This window comes from Pipistrellus kuhlii, unplaced genomic scaffold (genome assembly GCF_014108245.1).
Source record: "Pipistrellus kuhlii isolate mPipKuh1 unplaced genomic scaffold, mPipKuh1.p scaffold_m20_p_3, whole genome shotgun sequence".
Classification (NCBI taxonomy): domain Eukaryota; kingdom Metazoa; phylum Chordata; class Mammalia; order Chiroptera; family Vespertilionidae; genus Pipistrellus; species Pipistrellus kuhlii.
In genome coordinates this window covers 11,116,682-11,130,127 of record NW_023425529.1, presented here as the reverse complement: position 1 = coordinate 11,130,127, position 13,446 = coordinate 11,116,682, and the positions used below count along the sequence as shown (strand labels likewise).

General features: G+C 40.2%; 1 protein-coding gene across 11 annotated transcripts in view; it reads right to left on the bottom strand.

The window, feature by feature from the left end:
- UHRF1BP1L (UHRF1 binding protein 1 like) overlaps window positions 1-13,160 on the bottom strand; it is a 71,637-nt gene extending 58,477 nt beyond the window's left edge. For 5 of the 11 annotated variants that reach the window (XM_036459148.2, XM_036459151.2, XM_036459152.2 and 2 more), the window contains exon 1: window positions 12,889-13,159. In XM_036459148.2, coding sequence (XP_036315041.1) covers window positions 12,889-12,932 — 44 coding nt within the window. In that variant the 5' untranslated portion in view covers window positions 12,933-13,159. Of the gene's footprint in view, window positions 1-12,888 lie in introns of all 11 variants that reach the window. The other 6 variants (XM_036459149.2, XM_045587620.1, XM_036459150.2 and 3 more) reach the window with 2 other exon arrangements.
- Between the last annotated feature and the right edge of the window lie 286 nt (window positions 13,161-13,446).

Here is a 13,446-nt window from a genome sequence, read left to right as displayed (position 1 = left end):
CAAACAAGCTGGCAGGGGAGCAGTTAGACATCAATCAGGCTGACATGGGAGTGATTAGGGGATGATCAGGCTGGCAGGCAGAAACTGTTATGGGCAATCAGGAAGGCAGGCAGGCAGGCAGGCAAGCAAGCAGTTGGGAGCCAGCAGTCCTGGATTGTGAGAGGGATCCCAGATTGGAGAGGGTGCAGGTTGGGCTGAGGGATAGCTCTACCCCCCCAACGCCGCCCCCCCGCCCCCCCCCCCGTGCACAAATTCCATGCCCTGGGCCTCTAGTTTATATTAGGTCTAGTAATAATTAATGTCGTTTTCTAATACTTTTTTAAATCAAATTTATTTAAACAATACAACAAAATTTAATCAACAATATAGTTGCCGTTGTTTTCTACTACTTGTGCCCAACGCTCAGGAAGCATTTTAATCCCTCTGTTGTAAAATTCTTGTGATTTTGATGCAAAAAATTCCGTCAATGCATTTTTGAGGCATTCTTCATTATTAAATTTTTTTCCAAGAAGAAAGTTTTGCAAAGAACGAAACAAATGGTAATCGGAAGGGGCAAAATCAGGAGAATATGCAGGTTGAGGGAGAACTTCCCATTCCAATTGGCACAGTTTTTCAGCAGTGATTCTTGCAGTATGCGGTCGTGCGTTATCGTGGTGAAGAATTACGCCCTTCTGATTAATCAGCGCGGGTTCTTTTTCTCTTAAAGCTTGGGCTAACCTTTCCAATTGGGCACTATACACTGCACTTGTAATGGTTTGGTTAGATGGTAAAAGTTCATAATGAAGAATTCCTTTAAAATTCCACCAAACACACATCACTTTTTTCGCATGCAAGTCAGGTTTTGGTGTGGGCTGCGGAGCCTCATTTTTGTCCAACCATTGAGGCCGCCTTTTCAAATTAACATACAGCACCCATTGTTCATCTCCAGTAACAATTTGCTCTAAAAACGGCAAACGGTTTTGACGAGAGAGGAGCGAACTGCAAATTGTGACTCTTTGATTAAGGTTGTTGTCGGTCAACTCATGAGGAACCCATTTTCCAAACTTTTGGACTTTGCCAAGTGCACGCAATTGATTGGAAATTGTTTTTTGTGAACAATTTAAAGTTGTCACAAGCTCTTGTTGGGTAATTTGAGGATTTTGCACCAAAAGAGCTTGAAGAGCTTCTTGATCAAAATTGGACACACGGCCTCGACCACTCTTGTCATCTAATGAAAAACTTCCCTCGCAAAATCTCTCAAACCAACGCTGGCATTTTCTGGCGCTAACTGCATCTTGACCAAGAGCACTACAGATGTTTTTTGCAGCCTCACTTGCTTTTCTTCCTAATTGGAACTCGTAAAGCATGCAGTGCCGAATATGCTCTTCATCCGCCATCTTCTTAGCCCTAGTTTTGCAACAAAAACCAAACCAAACACAAACTTTTTCAAGCAAAACTTGTTAATTGCACTTCACACGTTCTGTAGATACCACGTGTTTGAAGGTTATGTCAATACAAGTCAACGCCAAGCAAGATTTTAAACGAATGTTTAAAAACGACATTAGTTATTACTAGACCCGATATATAAAGCATCAGAGCAGAAGAAAAATTTGGAGCAGAAACTCAATATCTAAAAACATACTTTTACCAAATTTTAATATCTCTGAATTTTCTGGTACTTACTACATTTATCCCTAAATATTAATTCCTAACAATAAAATTACAAAAGGTTTACAAATAGACAACAGCAGATAAAAACAATACTTGATGCTATGACAGCAGGGACAAAAGAAGCCAGATAATGCCTCTATTAATGGCATTTTAGAGTAGAAAAAGTGTGTGTGTGTATATATGTATATATATTGGGTCGGCAACTAAGTAATTGCGGATTTTTAAAAGAAAATCAAAGACAATTTTTTTATGGAACTAAATAACTTTATTCTGTAATGTATTGCCCATTTTGATCAATGACCTTTTGCCATCTTTCAGGCAGCATCATAATCCCACGTTCAAAAAACTTCTGGTTTTTATTAGCAAAAAACTGAATCAGGTACGATTTGACATCATCATCATTATTGAAATTTTTACCATTCAAGGAGTTTTGTAAAGATCGAAACAAAAAGTAATCAGATGGTGCAAGGTCAGGACTATATGGTGGATGTGGCAAAACATCCCAACCAAGCTCCATTAATTTTTGCCGAGTGACCAAAGATGTGTGTGGCCTTGCATTGTCATGATGGAATACAACACCTTTTCGATTTGTCAATTCGGGCCACTTTTCTTTAACTGCATTGTTTAATTTCGTTAGTTGTTCAATGTAGACATCAGAATTGATCGTTCGGTTGGGTGGTAAGAGTTCAAAGTAGACAATTCCTTTGTAATCCCACCAAACTGATAACAAAACCTTCTTTTGATGAATATCAGCTTTTGATGTTGTTTGAGTTGGTTCACCTGGCCTGCTCCACGATCTTTTCCGCTTGATATTGTTGTAAACAACCCATTTTTCATAGCCAGTTATCAGTCGTTTTAAAAATGAATCATTTTCATTATGTTTCTTTAGCAAATCGCAGCTGCTAATGCGTTGCGTTAACTGTGATTCTTTCAGTTCATGAGGAACCCATGTATCGAGTTTTTGAACATAGCCAAATTGTTTTAAGTGATTTTCAATGCATGTATGTGATACATGAAGCTTCTCTGCAATCTCACGTGTTGTACTGTGACAGTCCGAATTGATTATTGCTTTGATTAGGGCGTCATCAACTTCAACTGGACGACCAGAGCGTTTTTCATCTTTGAGTGAAAAATCACCAGAACGAAATTTGGCAAACCAATTTTGACACTGCCGTTCTTTTAAGGCTTCGTCACCATAAACAACACATAACTTTTTATGAGCTTGGGATACGTTTTTCCCTTTGTGGAAATAAAAAAGCAAAATATGACAAAAATGTTCCTTTTGATTTTCCATTTTTCAACGAAAGCCAAACAAAAACTACAAAACAGATCAAAAAACTTTTTTTACTGATTAACAGCTGAATAGCCAACTATCAAATAACAAAATGTGTTTTACATTTGTACTACGTCTGCAAACCTAAAAATTCAACTGAAGCCATATATGTGTGAAACCCGCAATTACTTAGCTGCCGACCCAATATATATATGTATGTATGTATATGTATATATATATAAAAAATTAAGTCTTAAAGACAGACTAATATGAAATTTATATATATATATATATATATATATGAAATTAAGTCTTAAAGACAGACTAATATGAAATTCAAAATTAATACACTACATTCATTTTGTCTGGGAGAAGTCTCAAAATAAATTAGTGAATTATCAGACAGACCAGTAGTAACTCTAATGCCTGAAAAAAATCAAACAATAAATTACTATATCCTGAATCATATTTGCTTCAGCTCTCAATTTTTTTAATAAATTGGTCTTGATATAACTGTTCATTTTTCACACATAGAAATAGTCATTAAATCTTCTATTTGAAACTTACATTCAATCTGAGCTCCAATCATTAATATGCACTGATTAAATACCAATATTAAATAGAAATATTAAATTACTCAACCTAAATATTGTAGTATGAAGAATTTAAAACATGTAAGTATAACTGATAAGAGGTCAACTTATTAAGAAAGTGTTTATACTGGGAACTGTAGTATGAAGATAAAGTGCAATATTGTAAAAAGTAATATTGTAAAAAAAATTATGCAAGTAAAAAGAAATGGGTAGAGAAATTTGTTGGGGAGCACAAGAGACTTGGTTGGAAATTCTTTTATAACTTGGGAATCTTTTGACTCAACAGTTGTTGCCATACTAAAACAAGTAGTGTAAATTAGTTCACAAATAAAAGGGATCTTCATAGATAATTGAAAGGTATTCAAATTAACCTGTTAACCGAGTGGGGCGTATAAATACGTCAAACGTAAACAATATCGGGTACAGGTAGGACATATGAATACTTCCTTGAAATATATGTTGCGCCCTGAAACGGATGGGACGTATTTTTCTGAACAACAAAGGTATTAATCATCCATACACGTCTCGACGTGAATTTGAGACATGGAGGGAATCAGTATAATTTCGCTAGTGAGAGTGGTGGTGGATGTGTTCAACAAGAATTGTTTTGGAGTTAACACATGACTTACTGAATAAAGGGTATAGGATTTACTTAGATAATTTCTATAGGTCAATTCATTTGGCTGAACTCTTATGTCAAAACAATACAGACATTGTTGGAACAATAAGGATAAACAGATCGGAATCCCCAGTGAAATAAATACAAAAAAAATTACAGAAAAATGAACATATAGTAAGATTCCAAGATAAACTTATGGTTTTAAAATGGAAGGATAAAAAAGACGTATTGATGCTCAGTTCTATTCATGACGACGAAAAGACAATGATTGAAAAGAGAGGAAGAAGGCAAGAAAAACCGAATGTTGTCCTGGATTATAACAAGAATATGGGCGGCGTAGATTTGGGAGATGGAGTTATGGTGGTCTACAGGGCTGCCCATAGGGTAAAAAAAAATTATTAAAAATTTTTTTCTACGATTAATTGATATGTGCTGCTTCAATGCATATATTATATACAAAAAAGATAAAGGTCATTTGGATCGATTACACTTTTTGGTAGAGTGTGTAGAGAAATTGGTAGATAACAACATAGTGAAAACCCACCCAAAGACATCAACAAGCAGCTCTACATCTAAACCATCACGCTTAGTTGAAAGGCATTTTCCAGAACAAATGAAAAGCGATATAGGAAAAACTAAATCCAGGAAATGCCAAGTTTGCTACAAAAAAGGTGTTAGGAAAGAATCTACATACTGGTGTCCGGATTGTAAGGTAACACTATGTATCAACAATTGTTTTAAAATATATCACACGGAAGTTGAGTTTTGAATTTTTACATCTATATTTTATTTTTTTTAAACTCAATATTTCTATTTTATTTGTGTGCTTTTGTTTATTGTTCTGTAATTGTTAACTTTTTTATATTTTTGTGTATCAAAATAAAAAATATATTTTTTTTGTAATCTTTATAATTGTAAAATTTATAATTTTTTAATTCGATGTTTCCATTTTTTTGTTGGTATTCTTTTCTATTTATTTGTAATTTTGTATTTTTCTTTCTGCTTTATATATAAACGAAAAAATATATATTTCATAGTCTTTTCATTTAAGTATAAATAAAAAAAATAATAATAATATGAAATTACATCCTCCGGGTGTGACATACTGACACGTCCTAGTGAAAGAGTACGCACCCGTTATATGTTACGTAATTAAAAAGGGAATTCCCCGGTTAACAGGTTAATGTGCCCAAAACCAAACTCCTGATCTTCTTCCATAAGCCTGTGTTCTCCAACTTAGTGAACAAGTCCACCTTGTCAGCTGCTTATGTCAAAAACTCCTGAGTCATCCATGGCTGCTCTCTTTCTTTCTCAATTACATTTTACCTGTCAACAAAATCCTGTAGTTCTACCTTAAAAACACAGCTAAAACCTGATGATATCTCAACAACTTCATGGCATCCACCCAGGTTCAAGCCAGTATCTTTCTCATCTGGATAGTTAACACTTAAATGAGCTCCCATCTGCCCTTGCCCTCCCACTATTTATTTTCCACTTGGGTGCAGAGCGATCCTTGGTTCCAAGCTTTCCAGTGGATTCCAATCTCACTCAGTTAAAAGCCAACTCAGTACAAGGCCCCACAAGACCTGGACTTTGATTTCATCTTCCTCTACACACTTCACTCCTCACTCCATGTCACCTGTCATCTGTATCCCTGGCCTCGATATATATCAAAATAACTAATAAGCTTCCACTTCTGGGTCTTTGCATTTGTTTCCACCTCTTTCAGATCTCTTCTCAAATATCACCTTTTTCAATTAAGGCTTCTAGAATCAACAGATTTAAAACTGCAAAACCTATTCCTACCTCCATGCACTTCTTATCCCCTTTCCTGACCTACTCCCAACCCCAGCACATACCACAAACCAATAAAATGTATTGTACTTCACTTACTTATTATTAGCATCCTCTGGTTAAAATGTAAAACTCCACTGTCTTGGCCAGTGTGGCTCAGTTGGTTGGAGTGTCCTTGACCTGTGCACCCAAAGGGTCATAGGTTTGAGTCCCAATCAGGGCACATACCCAAGTTTTGGGCTCAATTCCTGGTAGGGGCAAGTACAGGAGGCAACCTATCAATGTGTCTCTGTCTCTCTCTTTTTTTCTCTCTCATCAATAAAAGAACACGTCTTTTAAAAACTAAAAGTTACCTTAAAAATCCCCAAATTTAGCCCTAGCTAGTTTGGCTCAGGGAATAGAGCATCGGCCTGCGAACTGAAGGTCCTGGGTTTAATTCCAGTCAAGGGCACATGCCTGGGATCCACACTCGATCCCCAAGCAGGAAGCGGTTGATCAATGATTCTTTCTCATCATTGATATTTCTATCTCTCCCTCTCCTTTCTTCTCTGAAATCAATAAAAATATAGTAAAAATTAAAAATCCCAAATTTAGCCCTGGCCAGTGTGGCTCAATTGGATGAGCATCGTCCTATGCACTGAAAGGTTGCTGGTTCAATTCCCCATCAGGCGCATGATTCCCTGGTACAGGGTGTGCAGGAGGCAGCCGGTGGATGTCTGGCTCTCACATTAATGCTTCTTTCTCTCTCTCTCCTTCTCTCTCCCTTCCTCTCTCTCAAAAAAACTTTTAAAAATAATCCCCAAATTTATAGAAGTAAATTTATTTATAATCCTAAAAGGGAACATTAACTCAATTTTTCTCAGTTGCCTAATCCAAGTAAAACAAATCTAATTTCAATGGCAGTATATAGGTTACATTTAGTTAGGCTTATTATGCCAGAATGAGAATTACTAAAGTTTTCCAAGAACTGAGACCATATCTTGCCCAACTTTGAATCTCTAATACCAAGTACTCAAGACCTAGTATACATAAACTTTCAAAAATTAATTGAGCTTTGCCATAAAAGTGGAAGATGTAAATAATTAGCTTACCCATAACTATATAAAATTATCATTAAAAAAAATAATTTGACAGTCTAAACAAACTATGTTGTATTTCCTTTTAAGAACGTCCAGAGGAACGATTATGGACTTAACAGTATTCATCTCCAATTACATGCACCTTAACTTCTTCAGAAATTAACTTCACAGCCTCATCTGAAACCATGCACTACTAAATTAGGCCCATTCCACCTCTAAAACCTTGAACTTTAACATAACCCTTTCAGACAAAACCTCCAAATCTTCCAGTTCTTTTATTTGTTTTTCTCAACTGCTCTTCCACCTAGATAAAATTTCCAATCCTTGGATGGCTCTTTCCCTTTCTCAACAAGCTCTCAGCTGCTGCCTTCCTCCTTCCTTCCTTTCTTATGCAACCTAAGCCAGCCCATCAACACTCCCTGAGGCAATCTAAACTCTATTATTTTGCCATCCAGTCAAAATATTCTGCCAAATGCTCAACCCTTCCTAATCTATTATATATTCCAAATACTCAGCAATCTTGTCAGGCCACCCTCCCTTTCTACTTGCTTCTTCCCCTTAGCTTAGGAAACATGTCTTATAGTGATGTCAGGTAGTTTCTCCTACCTAGATGCTTGGAGCTAGCCTGGATCCAGTCCCTTTCCAAATCTGGTTCTCTTAACCTTCCCATAAATTCTGTGTAATACTGACATCCTTCCAATACATTACTATTCTATTTAAATTAACCAGAGATCCTCTGCAGATTCTTTATTTCCACCCCAGACAACTGCTTCTGAACCTTGGACTTCAAAACCAAACTGATAACCAGGCATCTTTAGTGATCCCTGTCCTTCTTTTGTCTAGAATTCCTTATTAAGTCACCTTCTGGGATGAAGTTAAATTGAGTCCCTCTGGCATGTAATTTAGTGCAGTGCCTATTAAAGACAAGCCTGAGAGATGCAAATCAAAACAACAATGCGATACCATCTCACACCTGTCAGAATACAAATGTTGGCGAGGTTGCGGAGAAAAAGGAACCCTCGTGCACTGCTGGTGGAAATGCAGACTGGTGCTACCACTGTGGAGAACAGTATGCAGTTTCCTCAAAAAACTGAAAATGGAACTCCCATTTGACCCAGTAATCCCACCCCTAGGAATATATCCCAAGAAACTAGAAACACCAATCAGAAAGGATATATGCACCCCTATGTTCATAGCAGCACAATTTACAATAGCTAGGATTTGGAAACAGCCTAGGTGCCTGTCAGCAGAGAATTGGATCCAAAAACTATGGTACATCTACACAATGGAATACTATGCTGCCATAAAAAGAAGAAATTCTTATCATTTGCAGCAACTTGGACAGAATTGGAGAACATCATGCTGAGTGAAATAAGCCAGTCAAGAGAAACACCACATGACCTCACTCATTTATGGATAATAAATAACACTGTAAACTGATGAACCAAAAGATAGATATAGAGACAGTAAAGCAACAAGCAGACTGTCAAATTACAGCGGGGAGGAGAGGGAGATCTAGGGGAGATAAGAGATCAACCGAAGGACTTGTATACATGCATGTATTGTAAGTACAACCAATGGACACAAAACTCTGGGGAGGGAGGGCATGTATGGGAAGAAAGGGGGGGGGCGCCAATGGTAAGATATATACACAGATAATAATTTAATAAATAACAAAAAATAAATTAAAGAATAAAAATAAAAATAAAGACAACAAACCTGGCTCAAAATACTAGATCTTCCCATGACCATATCTTTACTGTACCTATAATTCTTTGCCATTGCTAACAGACCAATGGATAAACAGAGCTGGGCCATATAGATTCTCTCTCCCAGGAATCTGAAACTTGACAGGAAAGATCACAGATCAGAGTTGTGAGAGATGGGATAGCACCCTAAAGCAGTGGTTCTCAACCAAGAGCCTTTTTGCCCCCAGGGGACATTTAGCAATGTGTGGAGGCATGTTTCATTGTCAAGACTGTAGGAGTGGCTACAGGCATCTAGTGGGGTGGATATTAGATATATTGCTCAACATTCTACAACATACAAAAGAGCCCTTCACAATAAATAATTATCTTGTCCAAAATGTCAACAGTGCTGAAGTCCAAGATCTCTTTCACAAGGTTCCAGGAGCTGGCTAGCTCTAGTCTAGACCTTCCCCTTATTCCATGACCTACCTCAACAGCTTTGGCTACATTTAACTTTTTAACTAAGTTAAACAGGGCAAGGTTTTGTTGTTTACAGACAAAATAACTTTCACTAGCATAGTAACCCTAGTTGAATCATCTGACATACATGTATACAATTTAAACCAGTTTCTCAACCTCCAAAACTACTTACATTTGGACCAAATACTTTATTGTGAGGATGTTTAATAGCATGCCTGGCCTCTAACCCCGAGACATAGTACCCTTAACCACCCCTCACCCCCTTCCCAACACCCCAGTTGTGACATTTAGAAATGTCTCCAGACATTGCCAAATTTCCCCCGAGGGGCAAAATCACCTCTGGTTGAGAACTATACAAAGGCTCCACTTAGGTGCAGTGTCTGTCCTGCCAACTCCCACCCACTGTAAACCCTGTGCCCATTACAGTATGCCTGGAGCCAGAGGTGAAGGGGAAGCATTTGTTTCCGAATCTTCTCTACCCCTTTTTAGGTCTTAGCTTAAATATACCCCATCTTCCAGCTTCTCTCCGCCTACCTCTCGCCTTTGCTCAAGCACAGCACTTACACAGTAAAAGATAATGAGGCTTTGAGCTAAAAGGTAGCTCCTGCTCTTATTTCCTTTCTGATACTTGTTATAACTTTCTTTAGAACTTTCCATTCCCTTGTGAAAAAGGACACTCCTAGGAAAGCTTCCAAAGCATATGTTGTGCCAATTACGGTCTGAAAGATCAGAGTAATTTCTCCTTCAAAGACTTCCTGTTTCACTTCTCTTAAAATGTAAGGACTCCAACCCCCACCCCACCACATACACAAATGGCATTCTCTGTCTCTCCCACCTTCTCTCCCACCCCGGTAACTGTCAGTTTCAGATAAGCTCCAAGTATACAAACATGCTTAGGACAGAAAATAAACAATTAGGCAAAGAACACGTGTATAGATTTAAACAACTCAAATAGTTCAGCATTTACTCAAAGCCAGTTTCTCCTGCGCCCATATTAAGGTAAGACTGGTTTTGATTTTATAATTTCACCATACTTCAATCTCAAAGCTCGGAGTACGTTGGTTCTTGTTGGTTTCCAGAGAGCCTTCTTCCTTATTGGAAGACAACCTATATATGAAGAGTCATTTTCCTAGTCCTCCTTTTCTAGGACACCATAAACATCACATTTATTCAATGATTCAACTACACGTTGCTTCCTAAAAACCATAGCATAAGTGGCATAGAGTTTTGCCTCAGTTATTAAAAAAAAGGGGGGGGGCAATGTGAGGGAGTGTCAGGGAGTCAGTTGATTGATTGGTGCTATTCATTCATTCATTCATTCATTCAAAAAACACTTGTCCTGGCCAGTGTGGCTCAGTTGGCTGGAGCATCATGCGATGCACGGAAGGGTGGTGGCTTTGTTTATGGGTCAGGACACATATTAGATTCCCCAGTTGTGTCTGTCTGTCTGTCTGTCTCTCTCTCTCTCTCTCCTTCCCTCCCTCCCTCCTTCCTTCTCTCTCTCTCCTTTCTTCTCTTTTTCCCCCTCTCTCTCCCTCTTTTTCTCCCTCTCCTTCTCCCTCTCTCCCCTCCTCTCTCTAAAATCAATAAAAAGCATATCCTTGGTGGGAATTTTTAAAAATAGTGGTTGAGTGTACATTACGCTAGACTCAAAACAAAAATCCCTGCCATCATGGAGTTTACATTCAAGTGCAGCAGACAAACAGCAAATACACAGCATGACAGATAAGGATGAACGAATGCTATAGAAAAGTGTGGTCAGTCAGGTAAAGCCTCCTTGGAGAAGGTGCCATGGGTGCCTGCACTGGTCGCATGAAATGCCTATTATTGGAAGGTAATATGCTTAAGCATTTGCTTTTCAACTGTATTAAACTGTATGCCACATAATCACATCAATATAGTGACATCTTCATTGCCAGATAACTTGTAAAATTAAGCTTGGCCCAGGTAATTTCAAAGTTCATCACTACTTAAGTAACTAGTATTTATCATCTTATTTTATCTACTTCTGTCCTTTAGATTTATAAATAACATCATAACGATGACAGCAGTAGGAGCAAGATTATCCAAGAATATAAATTTGCTATTCTTCAATCACCTAAGTTGTTTTGAAATATGAAATAAAAACGTTTCAAAAACTCATTTCTGGAAAAAAAAATCCTCCCTATTATTCACAATACATATTAGAGATCATACAAACAATAAATATGTGGGTGTTGTCTATTTTGTGAAGCAAGCCATTACCTTGGCTATTAATTTTTAAGAGCCCTTCTCAACTGCTCTGCCGGAGAATGAAACTCGAATGCTCTAAGTCTAAGGCACTCCCTGATTGAGTGAACTTTCCTCCCTTGCATCTAGAATGGAAATGCGTACTCTCACCCCTGGAAGCGTGAGAAAAGAGAATTCAAATCATTTTTCTGTAGGTCTGAATATTCTTGTGGATGTAAGTAATATAAGAGAGGCTGAAGGACATCTGATAAATCAGACATTACCTTACTAAGCAATTAAAAATAAAGTTAAAACCTTCTTCCAAAAGTAAGTTGTCCATATGGGCCATACGTACAATTTTAAAAGAAACTTTTTAATTAGTGGTAATTTCTGAGAAATGTATATTCATAAACGCTACTATGTGTTCCTTTAAAAAACATGCCTTATTTAATGTGATAAGGAAAATATTTGCTGAATCACAGAAATACTGTTGTACCCCTACCTATAACCTGTGCTATACAACGATTTGTAGAATCAAGTCATCGTACCCAAGTCTTTCCCTTACAATGAGTTCAAAGTAATCAATTAAGTTACAGACCAATAACAGAGAAAAAAGTGCCATAACCGAGCGCTTTGGACCCGCGGTTAACAACTTGGAAACCAGATCTTACAGTTAAAGCCTGCCCCTGAGACAAATATGGAAAAGCCAGGAGCAGCAAACAAACTGCCAGCCCTACTGAGTCATGTTTCTGTCTAAAACCGCTTAGGAAATGGAAAGAACAAGTCTTGGGTTTATCGCCACCGATGTTGACTCCGTGAAATTTATGGGTCTCGTGTTTTAAAAAAGAAAAAAAAAAAGCCCACAAAACAAAAACACTTCTGTAAGAATGACGCGGGCTAAACGGACTTCAGAAAGAGCTTGTGGTAGCGAGAGCTGGGAGCCCTGGCTATTGACCTAACGCAAATCCTAACTGTGCAAACAAACCGGCACACCCTCTCGATCGGAGCGGGAACGGCGAGGAGGGTGACCGCGGCGCAATAACAAGGTTATCGTTTCCCGGAGAAGACGAGCCTCTGCCCTCGGTTAACGGAACCTGTGCTCCGAGCCCGAGCCCGAGCCCGGGTCCGGGCCACCCCGCACCCCGCACCGGGGTGACGCTGGCATCATCCCCCCTCTCCGCCGCCGGGACCGCCGAGAGGTGTCCCCGGCCGCCCCCGGACGCTGTGCCGGGCGATCCCAGCCGCGCCTCCCCCGGACGCTGTGCCGGGCGATCCCAGCCGCCGCCTCCCCCGGTCCCCCCGCCGGCGGTCGGCTCTCTCCGCCTGGGATCCCCCCGGGAAGCCGGCCCCGGGCGCCGCGGGCGGCGGGAGGTGCGGGACCGACCGGAGCGAGAGTCAGTCCCAGGCAGGGTCGCCTTCGCACGGCGGCCGGTCCCCGCCGTCCCCGTCCCCGTCCCGGTCCCCGAGGGCACGGCTGCCCCGGCAGGACGGGGCTCTCACCGACCTGGAGAGGTGCTTGAGAATCTGCTTTTTGATGAGCCCCGCCATGGTGCCGAGGCGGGAGGCGCCGCGCGCTCCGCTCGGGTCCTCGCTGCCTCCTCTCTTCGGGGCCGCCTCCTCTGGGTCCGGCTTAACCCGGCAGAAGGAGGGGCGCCTGAGTGCTCACGCCGGGGAGAGAGCCAAGGCCCTGGCCGAGGCCACAGCCGCGGGCCGGGAACATCTCGTTCAGGCCGCCGCAAGCACCGCCGGCGCCATCTTGGCTGCAGCATCACCTGGGGGAGCGCGGGGGCGAGAAGGGCCGGGGGCGGGGCGTGCGGGTGGGGCGGGGTCTTGTGGTGTGGGCGGGGCCAAAGCTAGGAGAGGCGGGGCCACACCGAGGAGAGGCGGGGCAACTCAGGTTCCAGAGACTGGAAGGTATGCTGCCCTGCAGCCCTTATCCTTACTCAGCTGCTGCCCTGATGCTATTGGGTGCTTTGACTCCCAATCCAAAACCTTCTCCTCCTCTGTTCTTGTTTTTATTTTTTTTCAATATATTTTATTGATTTTTTATAGAGAGGAAAGG